This window comes from Sapajus apella, unplaced genomic scaffold (genome assembly GCF_009761245.1).
Source record: "Sapajus apella isolate SASKATOON/1434 unplaced genomic scaffold, GSC_monkey_1.0 scaffold7, whole genome shotgun sequence".
NCBI classification, from domain to species: Eukaryota; Metazoa; Chordata; class Mammalia; order Primates; family Cebidae; genus Sapajus; species Sapajus apella.
In genome coordinates, this window is record NW_022436947.1 from 6,698,904 (window position 1) to 6,724,914 (window position 26,011).

A 26,011-nucleotide genomic window follows, 5' to 3' on the forward strand; every position below is an offset into this window, starting at 1 on the left:
TTAGAAACAGTTTGGATTTTTTTTTTTACCCATAAATAGACAGAAATACTTAGTATAAGATTTACCAATAGGTATATTTATGGGTAAAAAGATGTTCTAAGTGTCTTATGCTAAGTATTTTATACAAAAATCTACTCTCTCTTATTCTAATGTGCTTTAAATATATAAACTTAATCTTATATGTACTTACAGCTGCTTACCTTTCCACACATATGTGACTGACTTCTTATCCTACTTACTTGTGTATGATTAACTGCCTTAAGGCATTTCTCTCTCTTTGAAGTCTTTTAGAAACTTGCTGAATAGACTCCTGCCTTAACCTTCTTACATGACAATCAGAGACTAAATGTGACATTTAAAAGAGTTTCCATAGAGAGAAGCCAATGGGCATTGACCTGTCCATCATGTCTCAGACCAGGGACCTTAATTTCAGAGAGCATGAAGCAGACATTATAGATATTCTATTAGATATACCATCAGCTCCTTTTATATGTACATATTTCATATATATATTTATAAAAAATATAAAACTATTTTAAACATTCTAGAATCTTTTGTTATTTAAGGGGAGGTTAAGGAATCCAGTGGCATAATGCCAGAGGGTACAGAATCACAGTTGTGAATAATTGGGAAAAAATAAAGTAGTTATACAGTAGTTAGACTATCTTAAGAGAAGTAACAGTAAAAAGAGTGAGATTGTGGGAGCAAAATTCTTACTACCAAGTTTACTAAATAAGCAGAGAGGTAATTTGAGGCTTATTTTACCTACGAACCATGTTCCGGGTATACCATACAGAAGGAAAAGATTCCTTCAGGAGAGATGTGTAATTACGGTTTAAATCCCGTCCAGCTAAGGAACACCGATAATTTCCCACAATCACACCATCTGGATTCAGCATGGGTACCACCTTGAAGACAAAAGTGTCCCGAAGCAACTGTGCATCACTTGAGTTTCCTAAAATATAATCTAGGAAGCCTTTCATGATCCAAGAGCTGTTGGTTTCCCCTGGATGGACCCTTGCAGTCAGAATCACAGCCTTCCGCTTTCTTGAGTCAGAGTTCTTCAAGGGGGTAGTGATTGTTAAAATATACACCATGTTCCTAGCAAGCGTGTGGCACAAGACACGTATTTTACAAAACTTTGACCGTACTGGATCATTATTGATGCCAGAAAGGTATTCTTGCAGGTTGGTGTAAGTGTATGGATAACAATGAGCAAAGTAGCAGGTATCTTTGTTGTGTGGAAATTGAAATGTCCACGTAAGAGAGAAATAATGGCGCCCATCTTGCCCTGGGTTGTTCCTATAATACTTGATTTGGTCTCCTATTCTCTGCCAGCCAATATGATGAGCCTTGGCCTCTTTTTCAGAATAGAACAGTGGGCGCATACCCCGATTGTAAAGACTTGCAGGTTTGGTGAAGTTGACAATAGTGAATCTGTAGATGATTCCTGCTTGCATATTAGTGACCTGGAAATAGTACCACTGGGTGTGTTTATTTGTGAAGAGGTCAGGGCGTACAGTCAATTGGTATTCATACTCTGCCCTAATACACAAGAAAGAAAGGGAAAAAAAGCACAAAAGAATGTAAAACTGACATTTTGTAAAAAATGAATGTAAAATTTTGAGTTAAAGAAGGAAAATTATTTTCCTTTTACTCATTCACAGAAAGCTTTGTTAGGAAACAATCTAGGCAGTACTTAATAGCAAGTAGTTTCAAAAGATAAAAGTTTTGAAATTTTTCCCTTTTATTGGATAAGAAACTGCTTCTATGATAATTCTAAAGACTTTGTAGTCCATTGTAATTCAAGAGAGCACATTAAAAACACAGATACTTGATAAAAGTTTATATATTTCAACCTAATTATATTTTCTACATAAAAATGATTAAAGAGTTACTGAAACTGAGGCAAAGTCCAACAATCCTTTTTTTACTTCAGACATATGCATCTATTAGAGTCTAACTCTGGGGATATAAAATAACTATCACTGAGAGATTTTAAAACATATAAATTAAGTTGATAACATAGATTACATAATTTGAACAATTTGAGGACACTGGAGATGCTTAAGTCAAGGCAAAAATATTAATTTCACTGGAATGTTATTTATATACATAATAATATTACCTGGTTAGCCATGACTCTTTCTCTACCAAGTAACTTTCTATTCTATCAGCACTCTGCACTTAGTATGTAATCTGTATGTGTACAGTTGTAAATAATGACCTAGGAATAGGTAAAATATATGTTGCAAAACCTTGATAGCTGTTGAGTCTAGGTGATAGGTATGTGTCAGTGAATGTAGAATTGTATTGTTCTCTGTACTTGAGTGTGTGTTTCAAGATTTCCATAATATTTTTAAATAAAGTAATGCCCTTGGGATATTCTTTGGAACACTCATCCTAATAACTATTTCAATACAAAGTTTGAGAAGCACTGTGTGTGTGTGACAATTCATATTGCCATATTGAAAATGTACAGTACAGAAGCCTTCTTAACTTTACCTTATAGTTCTCAAGATTATTTGAACTCAGAATCTTTTATACTTCCCTCCTCCATGATAATCTCTAATTATTAATAGTATCTATAAACTAATTCACAGAATTAGTTTAATAATGGATAATAAGAACTTTAATGTACTTTTGATATAGAAAAAAGTTGATAGTCTAGTTCCTCAAATAAAAATAATTATAACCTACACTTTGACTACCTTCTGTAGATTACCACTCTCAAACCTTGCTTCAAACATCAAAGTATTGTCACAGTAATCCATAGGTTGCTTCAAAGGTGTTCGGTTACCTCCAACTCGGGAATACACAAAACAGGGCTCTTTGTAAGCTGATGAGAGAAGACCATAAAGATGTCAAAACATACCTAAAGTAAGAAGGGTATTCTGCACAGTTTGGAGCAATAGTACAAGTATAAGGATTATAAATTTTAAAGTTACTTGACACTAATTTATATAGACATGTTGAAATTAAAAAGTCTAAGAGTATTTAGACTAGGAAAACTATGCCTAAAATAAATTTGTATATTTCTTACATAAAAAATATTCGTTTGGCCAGGTGCAGTGGCTCACATCTATTAATCCTAGCACTTTGAGAGGCCGAGGCAGGCAGATTGCCTGAGCTCAGGAGTTCAAGACCACCCGGGGCAACACAGTGAAACCTTGTTTCTACTAAAAATACAAAAAAAGGAAAAATTTAGCCAGGTGTGGTGGCATGTGCCTGTAGTCTTAGCTACTCAGGAGACTGAGGCAGGAGAATTGATTGAACCTGGGAGGCAGAGGTTGAAGTGAGCAGAGATCACGTCACTGCACTCCACCCTGGATGACAGAGTGCGACTCTGTCTCAAAAAAAAAAAACAAAAAAAAAAACACTCCACTTCTGGTCATGATGAAGTAATTGGTTCTGAACTTTCCCTTTCACCATAAATGACTATAAAACTGGATAAAAAAATATGAGCTGTTTTCATGCATTTGGACAACATGTAGAACAACTATGGTAGGATCTTTGAAAGAAGATCAATACATGAAGTGAACCCATGTTTAGCCCTGGTTTTCTGCATAGGGGTATTTACTGGACTACAGCCTAGAAAGGTGGCATTTTAGAACAGCATGACAGTCTTGAGTTGAAGAGGAAAGACTGTTGCTTGGGGCTGCTGAAATTTGTGGGTCAGAGCACTAAGGAGAAGAAAGCTGCATAGAGGGAGAACCTCAACAGTCTACATAGTGATTTCCCAGTCCTTGGATGAGGGTTTGGCTACACAATCATAAGATGAGACTAAGAAAGACAGGAGAGAGCACTATTGCATGCTGAGATGCCAGAGGACATACATTGCCAGGATATATTAGAATTCCAACTTATCCAGAGTGGGGAGATTTTATGGAATACCTTAGGCATTCAATTGTGACTCCAGAAAGGCTGCATCTTAGGCATAAGGACCATATTCAAGAGTAAAGGCCATGACCTAGGACTAAGGATAAAATGAAAACAGGCCTGCCCTTATACAAAATAAAAGCAAGCCTGAGAGAAACAAAATGACCTGCCAGCAATTTAATTGCCTGCTAGAACAAAATTCAATATAATGTTTAAAATAACATAATACAGGCCGGCTACAGTGGCTCATGCCTGTAATCCTAGCACTTTGGGAGGCCGAGGAGGCTGGATCACCTGAGAAAAGAGTTTGAGACCGACCTGACTAACATGGTGAAAACCCATCTCTACTAAAAATACAAAAATTAGCTGGTGTGGTGGTACGTGCCTATAGTACCAGCTACTCAGGAGACTGAGGCAAGAAAATTGCTTGAACCCAGGTGGTGGAGGTTTCAGTGAGCTGAGATTGTGCCACTGTACTCTAGCCTAGGTGACAGAGGGAGACTCCATCTAAAAAAATAATAATAAATAAAAAATAAATAAAAGGACATAATACAGACTCCTTAAAACATATCTTTTACACTGTTCTGCATGTGATAAAAACATAAAGCATTCAGAGAAGGAGGAAAATGTGATCACGAATACATATAAAATTCAGCAGACTCCAAGATAATGCAATGTTGGAATTAACAGAGAGGGACTTTGAATATACATTCAAAGGCAAATGAAAAGATAAGAGATCATGAGAAAACAGATAAGTAATCTCAAAAAAGAAAATGAAACTAAAAAGAACCAAATGAAAATTCTAGAAATAAAACTACAATAACGGAAAGATTTCCAAATGGGCTGAAGATTTCATTATTCCACAGTATATTAATAAATACATATTATTTGGGTATAACTTCATTGTAAGTCAAGGAGGATACTGAATGCATATCACTTTTACACCACTGTAAAGCTCAAAAATTGTAAGTCAAACCATCATAAGCAGAACACCATCTGTATGTAATGTGTCTTTTTCTCTCTGGCTGTCTTCAGCAATTCGACTACGGTTTGCCTAGACTTGGTTATCTTAATATTTATCCTGCTTGGACTTTGCTGAACTTCTTCTTAGATCCATTTTGTATGCCATAAGTATATACAACTATAATTTGCCAATTTATAATTGAAAAATTTTTAAAGGAAAAAAAAGTTTGAAAAACTAATAATCAGTAAACTTGAAAACAAATACAAATTGTCCAAACTGAAAGACAGAGAGGGTAAGAAAATGGAAAAATATCGACTGACATGTGGGGACGTATCTAGAAATCCAACATATGTGTAATTAGAATTCTAAAAAACATGAAAGAAAGAATGGTATGGAAAAAATACGTGAAGAAATAATGGCTGAAATTTTCTCAAATTTTGGTGCAAAACCCCAACTAACCTATGGATCTAAGAAGAAGTTCAGCAAAGTCCAAGCAGGATAAATATTAAGATAACCAAGTCTAGGCAAACCGTAGTCGAATTGCTGAAGACAGCCAGAGAGAAAAAGACACATTACATACAGATGGTGTTCTGCTTATGATGGTTTGACTTACAATTTTTGAGCTTTACAGTGGTGTAAAAGTGATATGCATTCAGTATCCTCCTTGACTTACAATGAAGTTATACCCAAATAAATCCATCATGAACTAAAAATATCATAAGTAGAAAATACACCTTTGACTTATGATATTTTCAGCTTAAAATTGATTTATTGAGAGGTAACCTTAATTGAAGAATATCTGTATCTGAAACAATGATACAGGCATACCTTGTGTAATTGTGCTTTGCTTTATTGTGCTTCACAAATATTGTGGTTTTTTTTTTTTGTTTACAAATTAACGGTTTGTGTTGAGCAAGACTGTCAGCGCCATTTTTCCAACATGTGCTCACTTTGTGTCTCTGTGTCATATTTTGGCAATTCTCACAACTTTTAAAACTTTTTCATTATTATGATATCTGTTAGGAGTGATCTTTGATGTTACTGTTCTAATTGTTTTGGGCCACCACGAACTGCACCCACATAAAATGGTGAACTTAATTGCTGTGTGTGTTCTGACTACTACACCACCACCCAGTCCCCCATCTGTCTCCCTCTCCATGGCCCTCCCTATTCCCTGAGATACAACAGTATTGAAATTAGACAATTAATAATCCTACAATGGCCTCCATATGTTCAAGTGGAGTCACACCTCTCTCTCAAAATCAAAAGCCAAAAACGATTAATCTTAGTGAGGAAGGCATGTCAAAAGCTAAGAAAGGCCAAAAGCTAGGCCTTTTGTTTCAGTTAACCAGGTTGTGAATACAAAGAAAAAATTCTTGAAGAAAACTAAAAGTGCTACTCCAGTGGACACACAGGTGATAAGAAAACAGTCTTATTGTTGATACGGAGAAAGTTTGGTGGTCTGAATCAAACTAGCCATAACATTCCTTTAAGCCAAAGCTGAATCCAGAGGAAGGCCCTAATTCTCTTCAATTGTATGAGGACAGAGACAGGTAAGGAAGCTGCAGAAGAAAAGTTTGAAGATAGCAGAGGTTGCTTCATGAGGTTTAAGTAAAGAAGCCATATTAGTAACATGAAAGCACAAGGTTAAGCAGCATGATGCAGAAACTTCGGCAAGTTATCCAGATGTAGCTAACATAGTTGATGAAGGTGGCTGCACTAAACTACAGCTTTTAAATGTAGACAAAACAGCTTTCTATTGGAAGAAGATCATATCTAGGACTTTCCTAGCTAGAGAAGAGAAGTCAATGCCCTGCTTCAGAACTTCAAAGACAGACTGACTCTCCTCTTAGTGGTTAATGTGGCTGGTGATTTTAAGTGGAAGCTAATGCTTATTTACCATTCTGAAAATCCTAGGGCCCTTAAGAATTATGCTAATTCTATTCTACCTGTGCTCTATAAACAAAACAACAAAACCTAGATGATACCACATCTGTTTGTAGCACGGTTTACTATTTTAAGCCCATTATTGAGACTGACTTCTCAGAAAAAAAGATTCCTTTCAAAATATTACTGCTTATTGACAATACACCTAGTCACCCGAGAGCTCTGATGGAGATGCCTAGGAGACTAACCTTGTTTTCTTGCCTGTTAACAAAACCACTCTGCAGCCCATGGATCAAAAAGTAATTTCAACTCTCAAGTATTATTGTTTAAGAAATAGATTTGGTAAGGCTATAGCTGGCCTAGATAGTAATTCCTCTGATAGATCTGGGCAAAGTAAATTGGAAACCTTCTGGAAAGCATTTTCCATTCTAGAAGCCATTCAGAACATTAGTGATTCATGGGAGGAGGCAAAAATACCAGTATTAACAGAAGTTTAGGAGAAGCTGATTTCAATGCTTATGGATAACTTTGAGGGCTACATAACTTCACTGGAGGAAGTAACTGCAGATGTGATGGAAATCGCAAGAGAACTAGAATTAGAAGTGAAGCCTGAAGACATGACTGAATTGCTTCAATCCCATAATAAAGCTTGAATGAATGATGAGTTGTTTCTTATGGATGAGCAAAGAAAGTGTTTTCTTGACATGAAATTTATTACTGGTAAAGATGTTGGGAAGATTGTTGAAATGACAACAAAGGATTTAGATAGAATATTTCATAAACTTAGTTATAAACTAAGGATTTAATAAGACTGACTCCTATTTTGAAAGTTTTACTGTGGGTAAAATGCTATCAAACAGCATCACATGCTACAGAGAAATCTTTCATGAAGAGTCAATTGATGTCACAAATTGTCAAAGCCACTCTACCTTCAGCAACCACCACCCTGATCAGTCAGCAGCCATTAACACTGAGATCAAATCTTCTACCAAGCAAAAAGAACGTGAATTGCTGAAAGCTTAGATGATCATTAGAATTTTTTTTAACAATAAATTATTTTTTGCATTTAATCTTTATTTTTTTCTGTTTTTTTCTTTTTATTGTACTTTAGGTTCTGGGGTACGTGTGCAGGTCATGCAAGATTGTTGCCTATGCAACAATAGGTACATACATGGCAATGTGGTTTGTTGCCTCCATCTCCCCGTCACCTTATCTGGCGTTTCTCCCCATATTATCCCACCCCGACCTCCCCACCCCGCCGCTGTCCCTCCCCTGCCCCCCTGAACAGACCCCAGTGTGTGATGCTCCGCTCCCTGTGTCCATGTTTTTTCATTGTTCAACACCCATTTATGAGTGAGAATATGCAGTGTTTGGTTTTCTATTCTTCTGTCAGTTTGCTGAGAATGATGGTTTCCAGATTCATCCATGTCCCTACAAAGGACACAAACGCATCCTTTTTTATGGCTGCATAGTATTCCATGGTGTATATATGCCACATTTTCCTTGTCCGGTCTATCATCAATAGGCATTTGGGTTGGTTCCAGGTCTTTGCTATTGTAAACAGTGCCACAATGAACATATGTGTGCATGTGTCTTTATAATAGAATGATTTATAATGCTTTGGGTATATACCCAGTAATGGGGTTGCTGGGTCAAATGGAATTTCTATTTCTAGGTTGTTGAGGAAGTGCCACACTGTCTTCCACAATGCTTAAACTAATTTACCCTCCCACCAACAGTGTAACAGTGTTCTTATTTGTCCATATCCTCTCCAGCATCTGTTGTCTCCAGATTTTTTTAATGATCACCATTCTAACTGGTGTGAGGTGGTATCTCAATGTGGTTTTGATTTGCATCTCTCTAATATGATGAGCATTTTTTCATATGTTTGTTGGCCTCATATAAGTCTTCTTTTGAAAAGTGTCTGTTCATATCCTTCACCCACTTTTGGATGGGTTTGTTTGTTTCTTGTAAATCTGTTTTAATTCTTTGTAGATTCTGGATATTATCCCTTTGTCAGATGGATAGATTGCAAAATTTTTTTCCCATTCTGTTGGTTGCCACTTCACTCCCATGATAGTTTCTTTTGCTGTACAGAAGCTCTGGAGTTTAATTAGATCCCATTTGTCTATTTTGACTTTTGTTGCCAATGCTTTTGGTGTTTTAGTCATGAAGTCCTTGCCTATGCCTATGTCCTGAATGGTTTTGCCTAGGTTTTCTTCTAGGGTTTTTATGGTGTTAGGTCTGATGATTAAGTCTTTAATCCATCTGGAGTTAATTTTAGTGTAAGGTGTCAGGAAGGGGTCCAGTTTCTGCTTTCTGCACATGGCTGGCCAGTTTTTCCAACACCATTTATTAAACAGGAATCCTTTCCCCATTGCTTGTTTTTGTCAGGTTTGTCAAAGATCAGATGGTTGTAGATGTGTGGCATTGCCTCCGAGGCCTCTGTTCTGTTCCATTGGTCCATATCTCTGTTTTGGTAGCAGTGCCATGCTGTTTTGATTTCTGTAACCTTGCAGTATAGTTGGAAGTCAGATAGCGTGATGCCTCCAGCTTTGTTTTTTTTTGCTTAGGATTGTCTTGGCTATGCAGGCTCTCTTTTGTTTCCATATGAAGTTTAAGGTGGTTTTTTTCCAGTTCTGTGAAGAAGGTCATTGGTAGCTTGATGGGGATAGCATTGAATTTATAAATTACTTCGGGCAATATGACCATTTTCACGATATCAATTCTTCCTAACCATAAGCATGGAATGTTTTTCCATCTGTTGTGGTCCTCTCTCATTTCTTTGAGCAGTGGTTTGTAGTTCTCCTTGAAGAAGTCCTTCACATCCTTTATATTCCTAGGTATTCTCTTTGTAGCAATGGTGAATGGGAGTTTGCTCATGATTTGGCTCTCTGTTAGTCTGTTATTGGTGTATATGAATGCTTGTGATTTCTGCACAGTAATTTTGTATCCTAAGACTTTGCTGAAATTGCTTATCAGTTTAAGGAGGTTTTGGGCTGAAATGATAGGTTCTTCTAAATATACAATCATGTCATCTGCAAATAGAGACAATTTGACTTTCTCTTTTTTCTAATTGAATACCTTTATTTTTTTTTCTTGCCTAATTGCTCTGGCTAGAACTTCTAATACTATATTGAATAGGAGTGGTGAGAGAGGGCATCCTTGTCTAGTGTCAGATTTCAAAGGGAATGTTTCCAGTTTTTGCCCATTCAGTATGATATTGGCTGTAGGTTTGTCATAAATAGCTTTTATTATTTTGAGATACGTTCCTTTGATACCCAGTTTATTGAGAGTTTTTAGCGTAAAGACCTGTTGAATTTTGTTGAAGGCCTTCTCTGCAACTATTGATATAATCATGTGGTTTTTGTCTTTGGTTTTTCCTTATGTGGTGGATTACACTTATAGATTTGCATATGTTGGACCAGCCTTGCATCCCCAGGATGAAGCCTAGTTGTTTGTGATGGATAAACTTTTTGATGTGCTGTTGCAGTCGGTTTGCCAGTATTTTATTGAAGATTTTTGCATCTATGTTCATCGTGGATATTAGCTTGATGTTTTCTTTTCTTGTTGAGTCTCTGCTGGGTTTTGGTATCAGGATGATGTTGGTCTCATAAAATGATTTGGGAAGGATTCCCTCTTTTGGATTGTTTGGAATAGTTTCAGAAGGAATGGAATGGTACAAGCTCCTCTTTGTATGTCTGGTAGAATTTGGCTATGAAGCCATCTCGACCTGGACTTTTTTTGGTTGGCAGGCTATCAACTGCTGCCTCAACTTTAGCCCTTGTTATTGGTCTGTTCAAGGTTTCAACTTCTTCCTGGTTTAGGCTTGGGAGGGTGCAAGTGTTCAGGAATTTATTCATTTCTTCCATGTTTACTGGTTTATGTGCCTAGAGTTGTTTATAGTAGTCTCTGAGGGTAGTTTGTATTTCTGTGGAATAGGTGATGATATCCCCTCTATCATTTTTTATTGTGTCTATTTGATTCTCCTCTCTTTTCTTTTTTATTAATCTGTATAGTGGTCTGTCTATTTTGTTGATCTTTTCAAAAAACCAGCTCCTGGATTTATTAATTTTTTGCAGGGTTTTAAATGTCTCTACCTCCTTCAGTTCTGCTCTGATCTTAGTTATTTCTTATCTTCTGCTAGCTTTTAAGTTTTTTTGATCTTGCTTCTTCAGCTCTTTTAATTTTGATGATAGGGTGTTGATTTTAGATCTTTCCTCGCTTCTGATGTGGGCATTCATTGCTATAAATTTCCCTCTAGACACTGCTTTAAATATGTCCCAGAGATTCTGATATGTTGTGTCTTCATTCTCATTGGTTTCGAAGAACATCTTTCTTTCTGCCTTCACTTCATTGTTTATCCAGTGGACATTCAGGAGTCAGTTGTTCAGTTTCCATGAAGTTGTGCAGTTCTGAGTTAGCTTCTTAATTCTAATTTGATTGCCCTGTGGTCTTGGAGACTGTTATGATTTCCATTGTTTTGCATTTGCTGAGGAGTGATTCACTTCCAATTATGTGGTCAGTTTTAGAGGAGATGCAATGTAGTGCTGAGAATAATGTATATTCTGTGGATTTGGGGTGGAGATTTCTGTAAATGTCTGTTAGGTCTGCTTTGTACAGATCTGAGTTCAAGTCCTGGATATCTTTGTTAATTTTCTGTTTCATTGACGTGTCTAATATTGACAGTGGAGTGTTAAAGTCTCCCACTATTATTGTGTGGGAGTCTAAGTCTCTTTGTAGGTCATTAAGAAATTGCTTTATGTATCTAGGTGCTCCTGTGTTGGGTGCGTATATATTTAGGATTGTTAGCTCTTCTTGTTGCAGTGATCCTTTTACCATTATGTAATGCCCTCTTTGTCTCTTCTGATCTTTGTTGGTTTAAAGTCCATTTTATCAGAGACTAGGATTGCAACTCCTGCTGTTTTTTGCTCTCCATTTGCTTGATAAATCTTCCTCCATCCCTTTAATTTTAGCCTATGTGTGTCCTTGCAAGTGAGATGGGTTTCCTAAATATGGCACACCAATGGGTTTTGACTTTTTATCCAACTTGCCAGTCTGTGTCCTTTGATTGGGGCATTTAGCCCATTTACATTTAGGGCTAATATTGTTTTGTGTGAATTTGATCCTGCCATTTTGATGCTAGCTGGATATTTTGCCTGTTAGTTGAAGCACTTTCTTCATTTTATCAATGGTCTTTACTATTTGGTACATTTTTGGAGTGGCTGGTACTGGTTGTTCCTTTCCTTGTTTAGTGCTTCTTTGAGGAGCTCTTGTAGGGCAGGCCTGGTGGTGACAAAATCAGCAATTGCTTGTTAGTAAAGGATTTTATTTCTTGTTTGTTTATGAAGCCTAATTTGGTTGGGTATGAAATTCTAGGTTGAAAGTTCTTTTCTTTAAGGATGTTGAATATTGGCCCCCACTCTCTTCTGGTTTGTAGGGTTTCTGCTGAGAGATCTGCTGTGAGTCTGATAGGCTTCCCTTTGTGGGTAACCTGACCTTTCTCTCTGGCTGCCCTTAGCAATTTTTTCTTTCATTTCAACCCTGGTTAATCTGACAATTATGTGCCTTGGGGTCATTCTTCTTAAGGAATATCTTTGTGGTGTTCTCTGTATTTCCTGAACTTGAAAGGTGCCCTGCCTTTCTAGGTTGGGGAAGTTCTCCTGGATAATATCCTGAAGAGTGCTTTCCAGCTTGGATTCATTCTCTCCATCACATTCAGGTACACCTATCAAATGTAGATTAGGTCTTTTCACATAATCCCATATTTCTTGGAGGATTTGTTTACTTCTTTTCACTCTTTTTCTATTTTAGCTTCAGGGGGTATGAGTTTAGGTTTGCTAAATAGATATATTGTGTGATGCTGAGGTTTGGGATATGGATGATCCCATCACCAAGGTAGTGAGCATAGCACCTGATAGGTAGTGTTTCTGTCCATACCCCCTTCCTCCCTTCTCCATCTAGTAGTCCCTAGTGTCTCTTGCACCCATCTTTATGTCTATGTGTACTTAATATTTAGCTCCCACTCATAAGTGAGAGCATACAGTATTTGGTTTTATGTTCCTTTGTTAGTTTGCTTAGGATAATGGCCTCCAGCTGCATGCTGCATCCATGTTGCTGCAAAGGACATTTCATTCTTATTTATGGCTGCATAGTATTCCATGGTGTATATGTACATTGTCTTTATCCAATCCACCACTGATAGGCACCTAGGTTGATTCCATGTCTTTGCTATGGTGAATAGTGCTGCAGTGAACATACGTGTGCTTGTGTCTTTTTTGCAGAATGAGTTATTTTCCTTTGGGTATATACCCAATAGTGGGATTGTTGAATGATAGTTCTAAGTTATTTGAGAAATCTTTAAACTGCTTTTGACAATGGCAGAACTAATTTACTTTCCCACCACCAGTGTATAAGCATTCTCTTTTCTCCACAGCCTTGCCAACATTTGTTGATTTTTTTTTTTTTTTTTTTTGCTATGCAGAAGCTCTTTAGTTTAATTAAGACCTACTTGTCAATTTTTGTTTTTGTTGCAGTTGTTTTTGGGGACTTAGCCATAAATTATTTGCCAATGCTAATGTAGAGAAGGGTATCTCCTAGGTTTTCTTCCATGATTTTATTGTTCGAGGTTAATATGGTTTGGCTGTGACCCCGTCCAAATCTCATCTTCAATTGTAGTCCCCATAACCCCCAAGTGTCATGGTGAGTAACCTGGAGGGAGGTAATTGAATCATAGGGGCGGTTTCCCTCATGCTGTTTTCATGATAGTGAGTGAGTTCTCATAAGATCCGATGGTTTTATAAGGAGCTTTTCCCCCTTTGCTCAGCACTTCTCCTTCTGCCACCTTGTGAAGAAAGTGCCTTGCTTCCCCATTGCCTTCTGCCATGATTATAAATTTCCTGAGGTCTCGTCAGCCATCCTAAACTGTGAGTCAATTAAACCTCTTTCCTTTATAAATTACCTAGTCTCAGGTGTGTCTTTATTGGCAGCATGGGAACAGGCTAATACAGAGGTCTTATATTTAAGTATTTAATCCATCTTGAGTTTATTTTTGTGTATGGTGAAAGCTAGTTTCATTCATGCATATGGCTAGCCAATTAGCCTAGAACCATTTATTGAATAGGGAGTCCTTTCCCCGTTGTTCATTTTTGTTGGCTTCATTGAAGATCAGGTAGTTGTAGGTATAGTTTTATTTCTGGATTCTGTATTCTCTTCCATTATTCTATATGTCTGTTTTTGTACCACTATCATTCTGTTTAGTTACTGTAGACTTACAGTATAACTTGATGTTGGGTGATGTGATGCTTCTGATTTTTCAACTCTTACCCCCGCCCCCCACCCCACCAAGAATTGCTTTGGCTCTTCGGGTTATTTTTTTGTTTCACATGAACTTTAGAATATTTTTTTCTAATTCTGTGAAAAATGACATTGGTAGTTTGACAGGAACAATGTTGACTCTGTAAATTGCTTTGGGCGGTATGGCTATTTTAGTGATATTGACTCTTCTAATCCATGAGCATGGAAGGTTTTTCAATTATTTATGTCATCTCTCATTTATTTCAGCAATGTTTTGTAGTTCTCCTTATAGAGATCTTTCACCTTCTTGGTTAGCCATATTTCTAGGTATTTCAGCTTTCGTTTGTGACTATTATAAATGAGACTGTGTTCTTGATTTGGCTTTCAGCTTGAATCTTATTGGTGTATAGAAATGCTGCTGATTTTGTATATTGATTTTGTATCCTGAAATTTTACTGATTTATTTGTCAGTTCTAGGAGCATTTTGGCAGAGTTGTCTAGGTATAGAATCATGTTGTCTATGAAGAGAGATAGCTTGATTTCTTCTTTTCCTGTTTGGATGCCTTTTCTTTCTTTCTGTTGCCTGATTGATCTGACTTGATCCAGTACTATGTTGAATAGGAGTGGTGACAGTGGACATCCTTGTCTTATTCCAGTTCTCAGGGAGAATAGTTCCAGCTTTTGCCCATTCATCATGGTGTTGGCTATGAGTTTGTAATACATGGTTCTTATTATTTTGAGGTATGTTCCTTCAGGTCTTAGTTTGTTGAGGGTTTTTATCATTAAGTGATGTTTTATTTTATCAAAAAACTTTTCTGCATGTATTGAGATGATCATATGGTTTTTGTTTTTAATTTTGTTTATGTGGTGAATCACATTTATTGTTTTGTATATGTTGAACCAACCTAGCATCCCAGAGATGAAGCCTACTTAATTGTGGTTACGTTTTTGATGTGTTGCTGGATTTGGTTTACTAGTATTTTCTTAAGGATTTTTGTGTCTATGTTCATCAAGGATATTGGCCTAAAGTTTTCCTTTTTCAATGTGTCTCTGCCAGATTTGGGTATTAGGCTGATGATGGCTTCATAGAATGAGTTAGGGTAGAGCCCCTCCTCCTAGACTTTTTGGAATAGTTTCAGTAGGATTCATACCATTTCTTCCTTTTTGTGTCTGGTAGAATTTGGTAAAATTTGGCAATGAATCCATCTGGTCCAGGGCTTTTTTTTTTTTGGTTGGTAGTTTTTTAAAATTACTAATTCAATTTGGAACTTGTTATGGTCTGTTAAGGTTTTATATTTCTGTGAAATACATAGTAATATCATCTTTGTCATTTCTGATTGTGCTTATTTGGATCTTCTCTTTTTTCTTTGTTAATCTAGCTAACAGTCTATCAATCTCATGTATTCTTTCAAAAAAACAACTCTTGGTTTCATTGATCTTTTATATGGACTTTTGTGTTTCAATTTCATTCCATTCTTCTCTGATTTTAGTTATTTCTTTTCTCCTGATAGCTTTGTGGTTAGTTTGTTCTTTTGTTTCTAGTTCCTCTGTGTGCAATTTTAGATTGTTAATTTGAGATCTTTCTCACTTCTTGATGAAGACATTTAGTGCTATAAACTTTCCCCTTGATACTGCTTTAGTTGCATCCCAAAGATCTTGGTCAGCTATGCCTCTATTTTCAAGAATTTCAAAGAATTTTTAAATTTTTCCTTAATATCATTGTTCACTCAACAGCAAGAAGCAAGTTGTTCAATTTTCATGTATTTGAGTAGTTTTGAAAGGTCTTCTTGTTATTTATTTATATTTGTATTGCACTGTGCTGTGAGAATGTGCTTGGTGTTATTTCAATTTTTTAAAATTTATTGGGTCTTTATGACAAAGCATGTGGTTGATCTTAGAGTAAATTCCATGTGCACATGAGAAGAATATCTATTCTGTGGTTGTTCGGTGTTCTATTAGGTCCAATTGATCAAGTGTCTAGTTTAGGTCTAGAATTTCTTTGTTAGCTTTCTGTCTCAATCATCTAACACTGTCATTGGGGTGTTAAAGTCTCCTACTATTCCTGTGTGTCTAAGTCTTTTTATAGGTCAAGAACTTTTATGAAACTGGATGCTCCAATGTTGGGTTTGTATATATTTAGGATAGTTAATACTTCTTGTTTAATTGAACTGTTTATGTAATGCTCTTCTTTTTCCTGATTATTGTTGATTGAAAGTCTGTTTTATGTAATATAAAAATTGTGATTCCTGGCCTTTTTTGTTTTCTGTTTGCCTGGTAGATCTTTCTCCATCCCTTTACTTGGAGCTTGTTGTTATTACATATAAGATGGGTCTGTTAAAGACTGCAAACAGTTGGGTCTTGTCTTTGTATCTGGTCTGCCGTTCTATGCCTTTTAAGTGGGGTGTTCGAACCATTTACATTCAGTGTTAGTACTGATATGTGAGATTTTAATCCTGTAATTGTGTTATTAGCTGGTTGCTCTGTAGATTTGATGGTATAGTTGCTTTACAGTGGGTTATATGGTTAAGCATGTTTTTGTGGTAGCAGGTATTGTTCTTTCATTTCCACATCATCTTGTAAGGCTGGTCTGGTGATAACAAATTCCCTTAGTACTTACTTGTTTGAGAAGGATTTTATTTCTCCTCCACTTATGGAAGCTTAGTTTGATGGGATATGAAATTCTTGATTAGAATTCTTCTTTAGGGATATGGAAAATAGGCCCCCTTCTGGCTTGCAAAGTTTCTGCTGAAAGGTTCACTGCTGGCCTGATGGTGTTCCCTTTGTAAGTGACTCTAGCTGCCTTTAAGATTTTTTATTTCATGTTGACTTTGGTGATTCTCTATGTACTTTGGGGATGATTATCTTGTAGCATACCTTGCAAGGATGCTCTATATTTCTTGAATTCGCATGTTAACCTCCCTAGTGAGATTGGGGAAATTTTTGTAAACTATATCCTAAAATACATTTCCGAAGTTGCTTACTCTGTCTCCTTCTCTCTCAAGAATGCCAATGGGTTAAAAGTTTTAGAATCTTTACATAATCCCATATTTCTCAGAGGTTTTGATCATTAAAAAATTCTTTCTTCATTTTTGTCTGAGTTTATTCAAACAACTGGTCTTCAGGCTCTGAGAGCTTTCTTCAGCTTGGTCTGTTCTGATGTTAATGCTTCTAACTGTGTTAAGTAATTCTTGTAGTGAATATTTCAATTCCAGCAGTTCAGTTTGTTTTTTTCTTAAAATGGCTATTATATCTTTCAGCTCTTGGATCATTTTACTGAATTCCTGGATTGGGTTTCAGTTTTCTCCTGAATCTCACTGAGCTTCCTTGCCATCCATATTCTGAATCCTATGTCTGTCATTTCAGTCATTTTAATCTGGTTAAGAACCATTGCCGGAGAGCTAGTGTGCTCATTTGGAGGTAAAAGGACACTCGGACTTTCTGAATTACCTGAGTTCTTTCTTATGGTGATTCTTTCTCATCTGAGAAGGCTGGTGTTGTTTTAACTGTGGTTTGAGTATAGTCAATTGGCTTCATTTCTGGGTGTTTTCAGAGGGCCGAAGCTCTTTATGGGATATTTATTTGTGGATAGGTTCTTGCCCTGGGTTTTACAAGTAGTGAATGTATATTGGCAATATTTTTGGTATTGTAATTTGTGCTATGAACCAGTAGATGGCACTTAAGAGTAACTGCCAACAGAGAGGCTGTTAGCCATAGAGCTCTTTTGTATTACAAGGCACATCTGAAGCAGCGCTCTGTGGCAGGCAGGTGGAGAGATGACCGCCATCATCAGGTCTACTCCTGAGCCTTGCGGGAGTCCCCTCCAATCACTGGTGCCACTTCTGTGGGGGTTTTCTTTGTGTTAGGTGTTCCAGGTTGTGGGGCTCCCATGCATGTCACAACCTTTCCAGATGGTCCTGTGGAGGGAGGCGTGCCCTGATCCTCTGCTGGCCCATGAGCTTGCATGTCTCACCTCTCTCAGTGTTCTCGAATGGGGGCTCCTCCTTCTCAAGTGCTGGCCACAGGTCTACACTCAGTACTCACAAGCTGCATGCCAAAGAACTGGGACATTGTGACTGGCCTGTGCCTCTATCTGGATGCTTGTGGTCGAGCACTGGCTGTGCTGGGGGTTCTGAAGTGCTCCTAGGCCACTGGGAAGTATTCAGATGGGGCCACCAGCAAAGCATCCAGGTTAGGCAGAGGAGGCTGTGCTGTGCACATGCTCCTGCAGGAGCAGACAGGCAAGGGCCTTGGGAGGGGCTAGCAGGCAGGAGGAACAGATATGCCTCAGTCGCACAGGATAGGATTGTCAGCACTGTTCTCTCCTGGCCCTGTAGTCAACTGGGGTTACAGTAACTCAGAGGAACAAGGGAGCCTTAGGAGATGGGTGCCTATGGCTGTGTCTTGCTTCAGCTGCCCATGTGCAAAATCCCGAGCTCCATGCAGGCAAAATCTCTGTCTCTGCCTACTCTCTGGGCAGATGCCCCTGCCGGTTCAAATATCTATGGGGGTCATAGATTCTCTTGTAGTTCGGATTCCAGTAGTCTGCAGCCAAAGTAGGCTTCCCCACCATCCCTTCACTTGCCCCTTCCCTAGGACCATTCAGGGGTGGGAATTAGCCCTGGCATTCAGCAACCCCCGGCAGGATTCCTAGGTTCCTCTCCAGCCTTGGTGTCTGCATCACCTCTCTATCAACCTTCAGTGCTTTCTCTCTGAGGAACTTTTCAAAGTATGTTGATATACTTGATATTTTGGTCTCTCTCAGTGGGAGCAGTGCTTCCCGACTGTTTCCAGTCAGCCATCTTGTCTTCTCCTTCGCTGAGTTTTTGTAGCACATGAAAAAGTAAAACATTTGAAAACCATAGTATAAAGAAAGGGAAGAAGGAATTGAGAATATACTTTTGTAAGGTGCTCACACTGTATGTGAAGTGGCATAACATTATTTGAAGAGAGAATATTCTAAAAGATATATACCAAAAAAAAAAACAAGAAAAATTTAAAAACAGGTATACTTGATAAACTGATAGTGGAGATAAAACGGAACAATAAAATATACTCAAATTAATGTCAATGAAGGCAGAAAAAGAATAAAAAAGAAATAACAGATGGAATAAAACAAAGCTAGTAAGACGATAGCTATTAATCCAACAACATTAATAATTATATATGGGCTGGGCACGGTGGCTCACGCCAGCATTTTGGGAGGCCAAGGCAGGTGGATCACCTGTGGCTGGGAGTTTGAAACCAGCTTGACCAACATGGAGAATTCCCATCTCTACTAAAAATACAAAATTAGCCAGAGGTGGTGGGGCATGCCTATAATCCCAGCTACTCAGGAGGCTGAGGAAGAAGAGTCAGTTGAACCTGGGAGGCAGAGGTTGCAGTGAGCCGAGATCATGCCACTGCACTCTTGCCTGGGTGACAGAGCAAGACTCTGTCTCAAAATAATAATAATTATTATATTAAACATAATAATTAAAAGACAAATTTTCAATTTATATGAAAGGCAAATCCAACCATAAAAACTCTAAAAGAAAACCTAGGCAATAGCATTCAGTACACAGGCATGGGGAAAGATTTTATAACGAAATCACCAAAAGCAATTGTAACAAAAGCCAAAATTGACGAATCATATCTAATTAAACTAAAGAGCTCTGCATAGCAAAAGAAACTATCATCAGAGCAAACAGACAACCTACAGAATGGGAGAAAATTTCTGCAATCTACCCACCTGACAAAGGTCTAATATCCAGAATTTACAAGAACTTAAATATACAAGAAAAAAAAGTCAAAAAGTGGGCAAAGAATATGAACAGACACTTCACTAAAGAACACATTTATGTGGTCAACAAACATGAAAAAAAGCTCTTCCTCACTGGTCATTAGAGAAATATCAATCAAAACCACAATGAGATACTATCTCATGCCAGTCAGAATGGCAATTATTAAAAATCAATAAACCCAGCTACTTGGGAGGCTGAGGCAGGAGAATCAATTGAACCAGGAGGCAGAGGATGTAGTGAGCTGAGATCGGACCACTGCACTCCAGCTTGGAACAGAGCAGACTCCATCTCAAAAAATAAAAAAAGTCAAGAAACAACAGATGCTGATGAAGCTGCAGAGAATAAAAACGCTTTTACATTGTTGGTGGGAATATAAATTAGTTCAACCATTCCTCAAGGATCTAGAACCAAAAATACCATTTAAGCCAGCAATCTAATTATTGGGTATATACTTAAAGGAATATATATCATTCTGTTATAAAGATACATAAACACGTATTTTTATTGAAGCACTATTCACAAAGGCATAGACATGGAACCAACCCAAATGCTTATCAGTGATAGACTGGATAAATAAAATGTGGTACAAATACACCATGGAATACTATGCAGCCACAAAAAGAAATGAGATCATGTCCTTTGCAGGGACATGGATGAAGCTGGACACCATCGTCCTCAGCAAACTAACACAGGAACAGAAAACCAGACGCTGCATGTTCTCACTCATAAGTGGGAGCTGAACAGTGAGAACACATGGACACAGGGAGAGGAACAACAACACCACGGCCTGACAGAGCCAGGGGGAGGGGAGGGAGAGCATCAGGACAAACAGGTAATGCATATGGGCCTTAAAAGCTAGGTGATAGGTCCAGCAAACCACCATGGCACATAGATACCTATGCAACAAATCTGCAGGTTCTGCACATGTATCCCAGAACTTAAAAAAAAAGCAAATCCCAATGATATGCTGTATATCTCCCACAATTAAAAAATATTAAATATAAAACATAGGTTGAAAGTAAAATGATGGAAAATATATACACACTATACAAATACTACAAAAAGAAAGATCGAATAGCTTATTTTTATATCAAAGTAGATTGCCATGGATAAAGCTACAATATGAATAAGGTGGTACTTGCCTAAGTATCAATACATCAAAGGAACAGAATGAAGTGTCTAGAAATAGACCTACATATATATTGTTAACTGACATTTAATAAAGGTGGCTAGGCAATTCAATAGGTGACAGGATACTCTTTTCAATAGCTGGTGATGAATCAATTTTGTTAAAAAGTGGCAAAAAATGAACCTTGACCATTATGCCACATGGTTTTCATTCATAAAATATGATTCTAGATGCATCAAAGACAAAGATAAAAAAGTGAAAAGAATAAAATTTCTTGAAAACAATAGGTGATCTTGGGAAAAGCAAAGTTTATAGGTGGGAAGGATGTAAAATGCACTAAATTTGAAAGAAAAACAATTGGTAATTGACTTCACAAAAGTTTAAAAGTTCTACTCATCAAGACATTGTTATGAAAATGAAAAGGATTTCCATTGACGAAAGTGAAGATTTCACTATATCATATATATCTGATACAGGGTTTATATCTGGACTACATATCAATCATAAAAAGACAAATTGTGGTATAGTCATATGATGGAGTACTATTTGGCAATATAAAGGAATCTGCTAACATGTATAAATCTGAAAACAGGACCAGGCGCAGTGGCTCACCCCTGTAATCCCAGCACTTTGGGAGGCCGAGGCAGGCGAATCATGAGGTCAAGAGATCGAAACCATCCTGGCCAACATGGTGAAACCCCGTCTCTACTGAAAATACAAAAAAATTAGCTGGGCGTGGTGGCGTGCACCTGTAGTCCCAGCTACTCAGGAGGCTGAGGCAGGAGAATTGCTTGAACCCGGGAGGCAGAGGTTGCAGTGAGCTGAGGTCACGCCACTGCACTCCAGCCTGCTGGCACCTGGTGATGGAGTGAGACTCAAAAAAAAAAAAAATGTGAAAACAATTCTAAGTCAAATAATTCAGACACAATAATGTACTTACTGTATGTAGGACTGCATTTATATGAAGCTAAAAATCAGGCAAAACTAATCTATGGTGACAGAAATCAGACCAGTGTTTGCCTGGGGCTGGAGCTGGGGACCGACAGGGGACAGATGGGAACTTTCTGGGGTGATGGAAGTGTTCCACATCTTGATAGAAGTGTTGGTTATATAGTTGATATATTTTTCAAAACTCACCAAATTGTGTACGTATGATCTATACATTTCACTCTATTTGCATTTCACTTCAATTTATCCAAAGTAAAAATGAATCATGTCTCATAGTATGCCACATTCTTCAGTATCCTGTCCTAGGTTTTAACTTTATATTAACATTTAATTTTCACTGACATTTAAATTGTATCTTACCTACTGGAATTTGTCTTTTCTACTCTTTTTTGTCATTTGTAAAAATGGAAAAAGGTAAGTATTTGTGATTAATCTTTCACATGTTCGATGAAAATCAAGTAAGTCAGATGTTTTTTTATCCTCAAGCCTTGGTTCTATAGCTTTCCTTTCAACCCATGGACAGGTAGATCTTCACAGCTCCCAAGTATGGCATAAAAATAAGATTAAGTGGGATTGACTGCAATGTGTGTTCTCTGTTTCTACCTACAGATCCATCCTCTACTCTTCTCCACATTACACATTTCCAAAGAGGACGATCTGTATTGATTGCCTCAGAGTTCCCTTGCCCTTTGGCTGTGGACAATAGGAGGCACTGGTAGAACATGGGAAGTTGGAAGGAGAGTGAAACTGGGTTATTTATCCCCCTAGCGTTTTCCCTTCAGTGCCACGGGTTGGCAGTTGTCTGTTTCTTTACTGAGAGCCACAATTGTTTCAAGGCTGCTCTCTTCTATACCTGAAGGATTCTACAGGTGTGGAAACCATTCTTCCTTGTCACCCTTTCAGGCCTAGGAGACCTGTCTGCTCTGTTGATAGTCCTATGTTGCTTCACCATCCCTTGTTAATCTCCATCATCTCTGTCTACCCTTTTAAAATTCATTAAATTAAATTTAATTAAACTTTCTTAGATTACTCTGAGTATGGTAATTCCTGAAAAGACCCTGACTGATTCATCTCAATTAGTTTAGTGTTTAAAATCAGATCTCATTTCAGTTACGTATGGCAGTTCTGAGGCATGTTCACCATATAAATATTTACAATCAAATTGGAAAAATCAGAGGTACTCCTCTCACTCCACTTGTTTAAAAATATTGTGAGTGTATTTTTTGTGAGTTGTTTGTGAGTGTATGGTTTCTAGAAATTGCTTACTGTATAGGAAGCAGTCTCTGTGAATTTCCCTTTGTCTTGCTAGCCCCTTAAATAAAATACATACCCTCCCTGGAAGTTATTTTTAATATATGAAAATACTCTAAGATATTAAATTGTGATAGTGAAATTGTGCGGAGTCTATACTTCCTTAAGCTGGTGCTTCAGGAGCAGTATAGTTGAGAATATACTCTGAGACTTCTATGTTTGATTATTAGCATACTCTATCATCATGAAAGCAAACAAAATGTTTTGCATCAATAGTTTTCAAAGTTAAAAATATGAATCTTGAGGGTTAAGAACACTTTCCTGAGATATAATCTTAGATATTTTTTGCAAAGTGGGGTCATTCTTTCTCTTTTAAAGATTAAAACACCAAGAAATGCATCAGAGTCAGGAAATTAAAAGAAAAACATCTGAAAAAATGCATTAATGTGAGCAGTACATGGAGAGGGAACAGTAATTGCAAAGCACTTCACTGGGTTTATCTTTCAAAATTGATATGAAGCAAAATCATTTTAAATATAACTCTTCATTCTAATGGCCAACATGATGTTTAATTTTAATAAACTGCAATACACCTTTAAAAATCTAACTGGCACTAAATCAACACTTAGATCAATATGTAGCCAAGCATCTTTATGTTTGGGGACTGGTAATCTGACATTTCTGCTATAAGCAGCAAAACAAATATAACTCGAGATTAACCTAAGTACCAAATTATATTTTACATCAACATATGTCATTATGTGCCCACCATCTTCAGCCAGATAAACCACAGTATCTTCCTTCGATTCTGGATAAAGCGGTTCCGTCTCTAAGCCTGTCGGGATATATACTGCCTCAGGACAAGAAGGAGTCCAATCTGGAAAAAAAAAAAAGTGAAACATTATTTGCTTCAAAATAAATGAAGAACATTTAGTTGCATATTTTCAAATTATTCATTGATAGATCTAGGCTAAAATGTAGTGTTTTGTATGGGCTAAGATTTTACTAAGCATTCATTGGATGTAATAACATCATCACACTATAATACACCTTATGACATTTCATTCATACCTTCTTCTGCATTATTATATTGAATAGTTTCATGATGGTTTTTTGTTCATTATTGATTTTATACTTATTTTATAACACAATTCTCTTTCTCCTGAGCCCCTGATATCATTCTATTCTACCTGTGGGACTCTTACTCTACCTTTTATTCTTCCTTTCCCTTCAGCCTCTTTGCTTGATAATGGCTGTCAAGATGAATCTTATAAACATGCTCAGGCTTATCTTCCAAAAAGAAAGATACTCTCAGATGTCCCCCCACCCCTGCCACTTCTCCTTTAGCTACCAGCTTTCCTCTTTTTAGGATCAAATTTCTTAAATGTCATCTGCACTACTCTCTGGTCTTGGTGATCATGAGCTATTTGATGGGGGAAAAAATGACTTCACAGCCTAACTACCCTAGTTATTTGTATTTTTTTAATGGAGCAAGAATTTAGTGACAAATAAGTGTTACTGGACAAACACCTTGGAGACTATGTGTACATCAGCTTTAACAACAAGTGTATTTGGCATAACCAATAGAGGACAAATCTAGCTACAGAAGAAAAACAGTCTACCATATTGATGCAAATTTGTATCACTGTATTGTAGAGTTAAATGAATCACACACAACCAAATAAATTCATAATAAAGATAAGCAAATTATAATTAAAATTTTAAATGTTTTATTTAAAATCTTCTCATTAGTTGAAAGCCTTAACCAACTTAAGCAAAAATTAATGAACTGATAAAATAGCTCCCATTCTGAGAACATTAGGAATTTCAGCTATTTGCCTTTGTGTATGCTGATTTTCAAAAGTTGCACAAAATCTAGACTTCTCAGTTAAGAAAATAGTTAGAGATTTTATTAATTTCTGCTTATGCTCTTCTTTATGCATTCATAACTAGTCCTTCTGGTAAAGAACCATGAGATCCTATCATTATAACTTGTATATAAGGATCAAGTTTACAGCTTATCAGAGTATCCTTACTGAGGGCCGGCTGTATTTTGAGAATCAGATGTAACCCATTTCTGATACCCATATCCACTGTTCCACTAAAATTGTTCTTTACATTGTATTTGAAACAGGGTGAGCATTCAGTTAAATGTCTATAAATTAGATGGACAGACAGATCAATGGACATATGGAGAGATGAATTGATGGATGGTTGAACAATGCGAAGTTCTCATCCACATATTCCTTAAATGTAAATAACGTCATATACGTCTACTGCATAAAATGCCTTATGTCGGGCAATATCATTGCAAAAAAGCTACTCTAGAGCTAGGGTTGTTTAAGTAGAAGACTTTGGCTTGAAACAAAGCATTTCAAGATTTTCTGAGTATTCTATAGTAAGCAATTTAATCTGTAATGGACTTAAACATCAACATGTATTACTGATATAGGTACTTCTTGACTGTTATTCAGTGATAGATTTTGCAGCTGTCTTTATGGCAAGTAGCCTGGAAAATTCCATATTCATCTTTCCATTATCACAACCTCCTATCCTTGTTGAGGTCTGCTCTTCAAAAAGCTACTTGAAAGTGGTAGTTATCACTGTCCCAAGAGAACTCAGATGTCTGTGCATAACAAATAATGTGTTTCCCAGTTCTCACAAAGCTGCAAACTGTTGAGCTGTGAAAACAATACGGCATTCTTTTGAGTCCTCCTCTAGTCAGTCATGTTCCCAGATGGAGACTGCACTTAGCAGTTATCATGTCATATGAGCACCAAATCCGTGCTGTTTGTGCCATTATGTCTCATGGATCACCTTGGGAAGATTTTTGCTTTGGCCTTCAGCTTCTTTCTCCATAGGCCTTAGGCCCGGCTG

The 26,011-nt window shown here is 37.2% G+C and overlaps 1 protein-coding gene across 1 annotated transcript; it reads right to left on the reverse strand.

The window, feature by feature from the left end:
- Window positions 1-633: 633 nt before the first annotated feature.
- Window positions 634-25,222, reverse strand: LOC116550050 (cytosolic carboxypeptidase 3-like). The gene is made up of 4 exons (XM_032275780.1): window positions 25,171-25,222; window positions 23,904-24,011; window positions 2,737-2,839; window positions 634-1,545 (listed from the first exon to the last, which is right to left on the reverse strand). Exons 1-4 carry the CDS (start codon window positions 25,220-25,222, stop codon window positions 762-764), a joined length of 1,047 nt encoding a protein of 348 aa, XP_032131671.1. The 3' UTR covers window positions 634-761.
- Window positions 25,223-26,011: the final 789 nt, after the last annotated feature.

What these genes read in the sequence shown, in the direction of transcription:
- LOC116550050 (XM_032275780.1), bottom strand. Translation starts at nt 25,222, where the DNA reads ATGGGTATCAGAAATGGGTTACATCTGATTCTCAAAATACAGCCGGCC. An exon ending in CAAAATACAGCCGGCCCTCA is followed by an intron (nt 24,012 to 25,170) that starts GTAAGGATACTC and finishes TTTTTTTTCCAG; the next exon opens with ATTGGACTCCTTCTTGTCCT. An exon ending in ACTTTGATGTTTGAAGCAAG is followed by an intron (nt 1,546 to 2,736) that starts GTTTGAGAGTGG and finishes CTTGTGTATTAG; the next exon opens with GGCAGAGTATGAATACCAAT.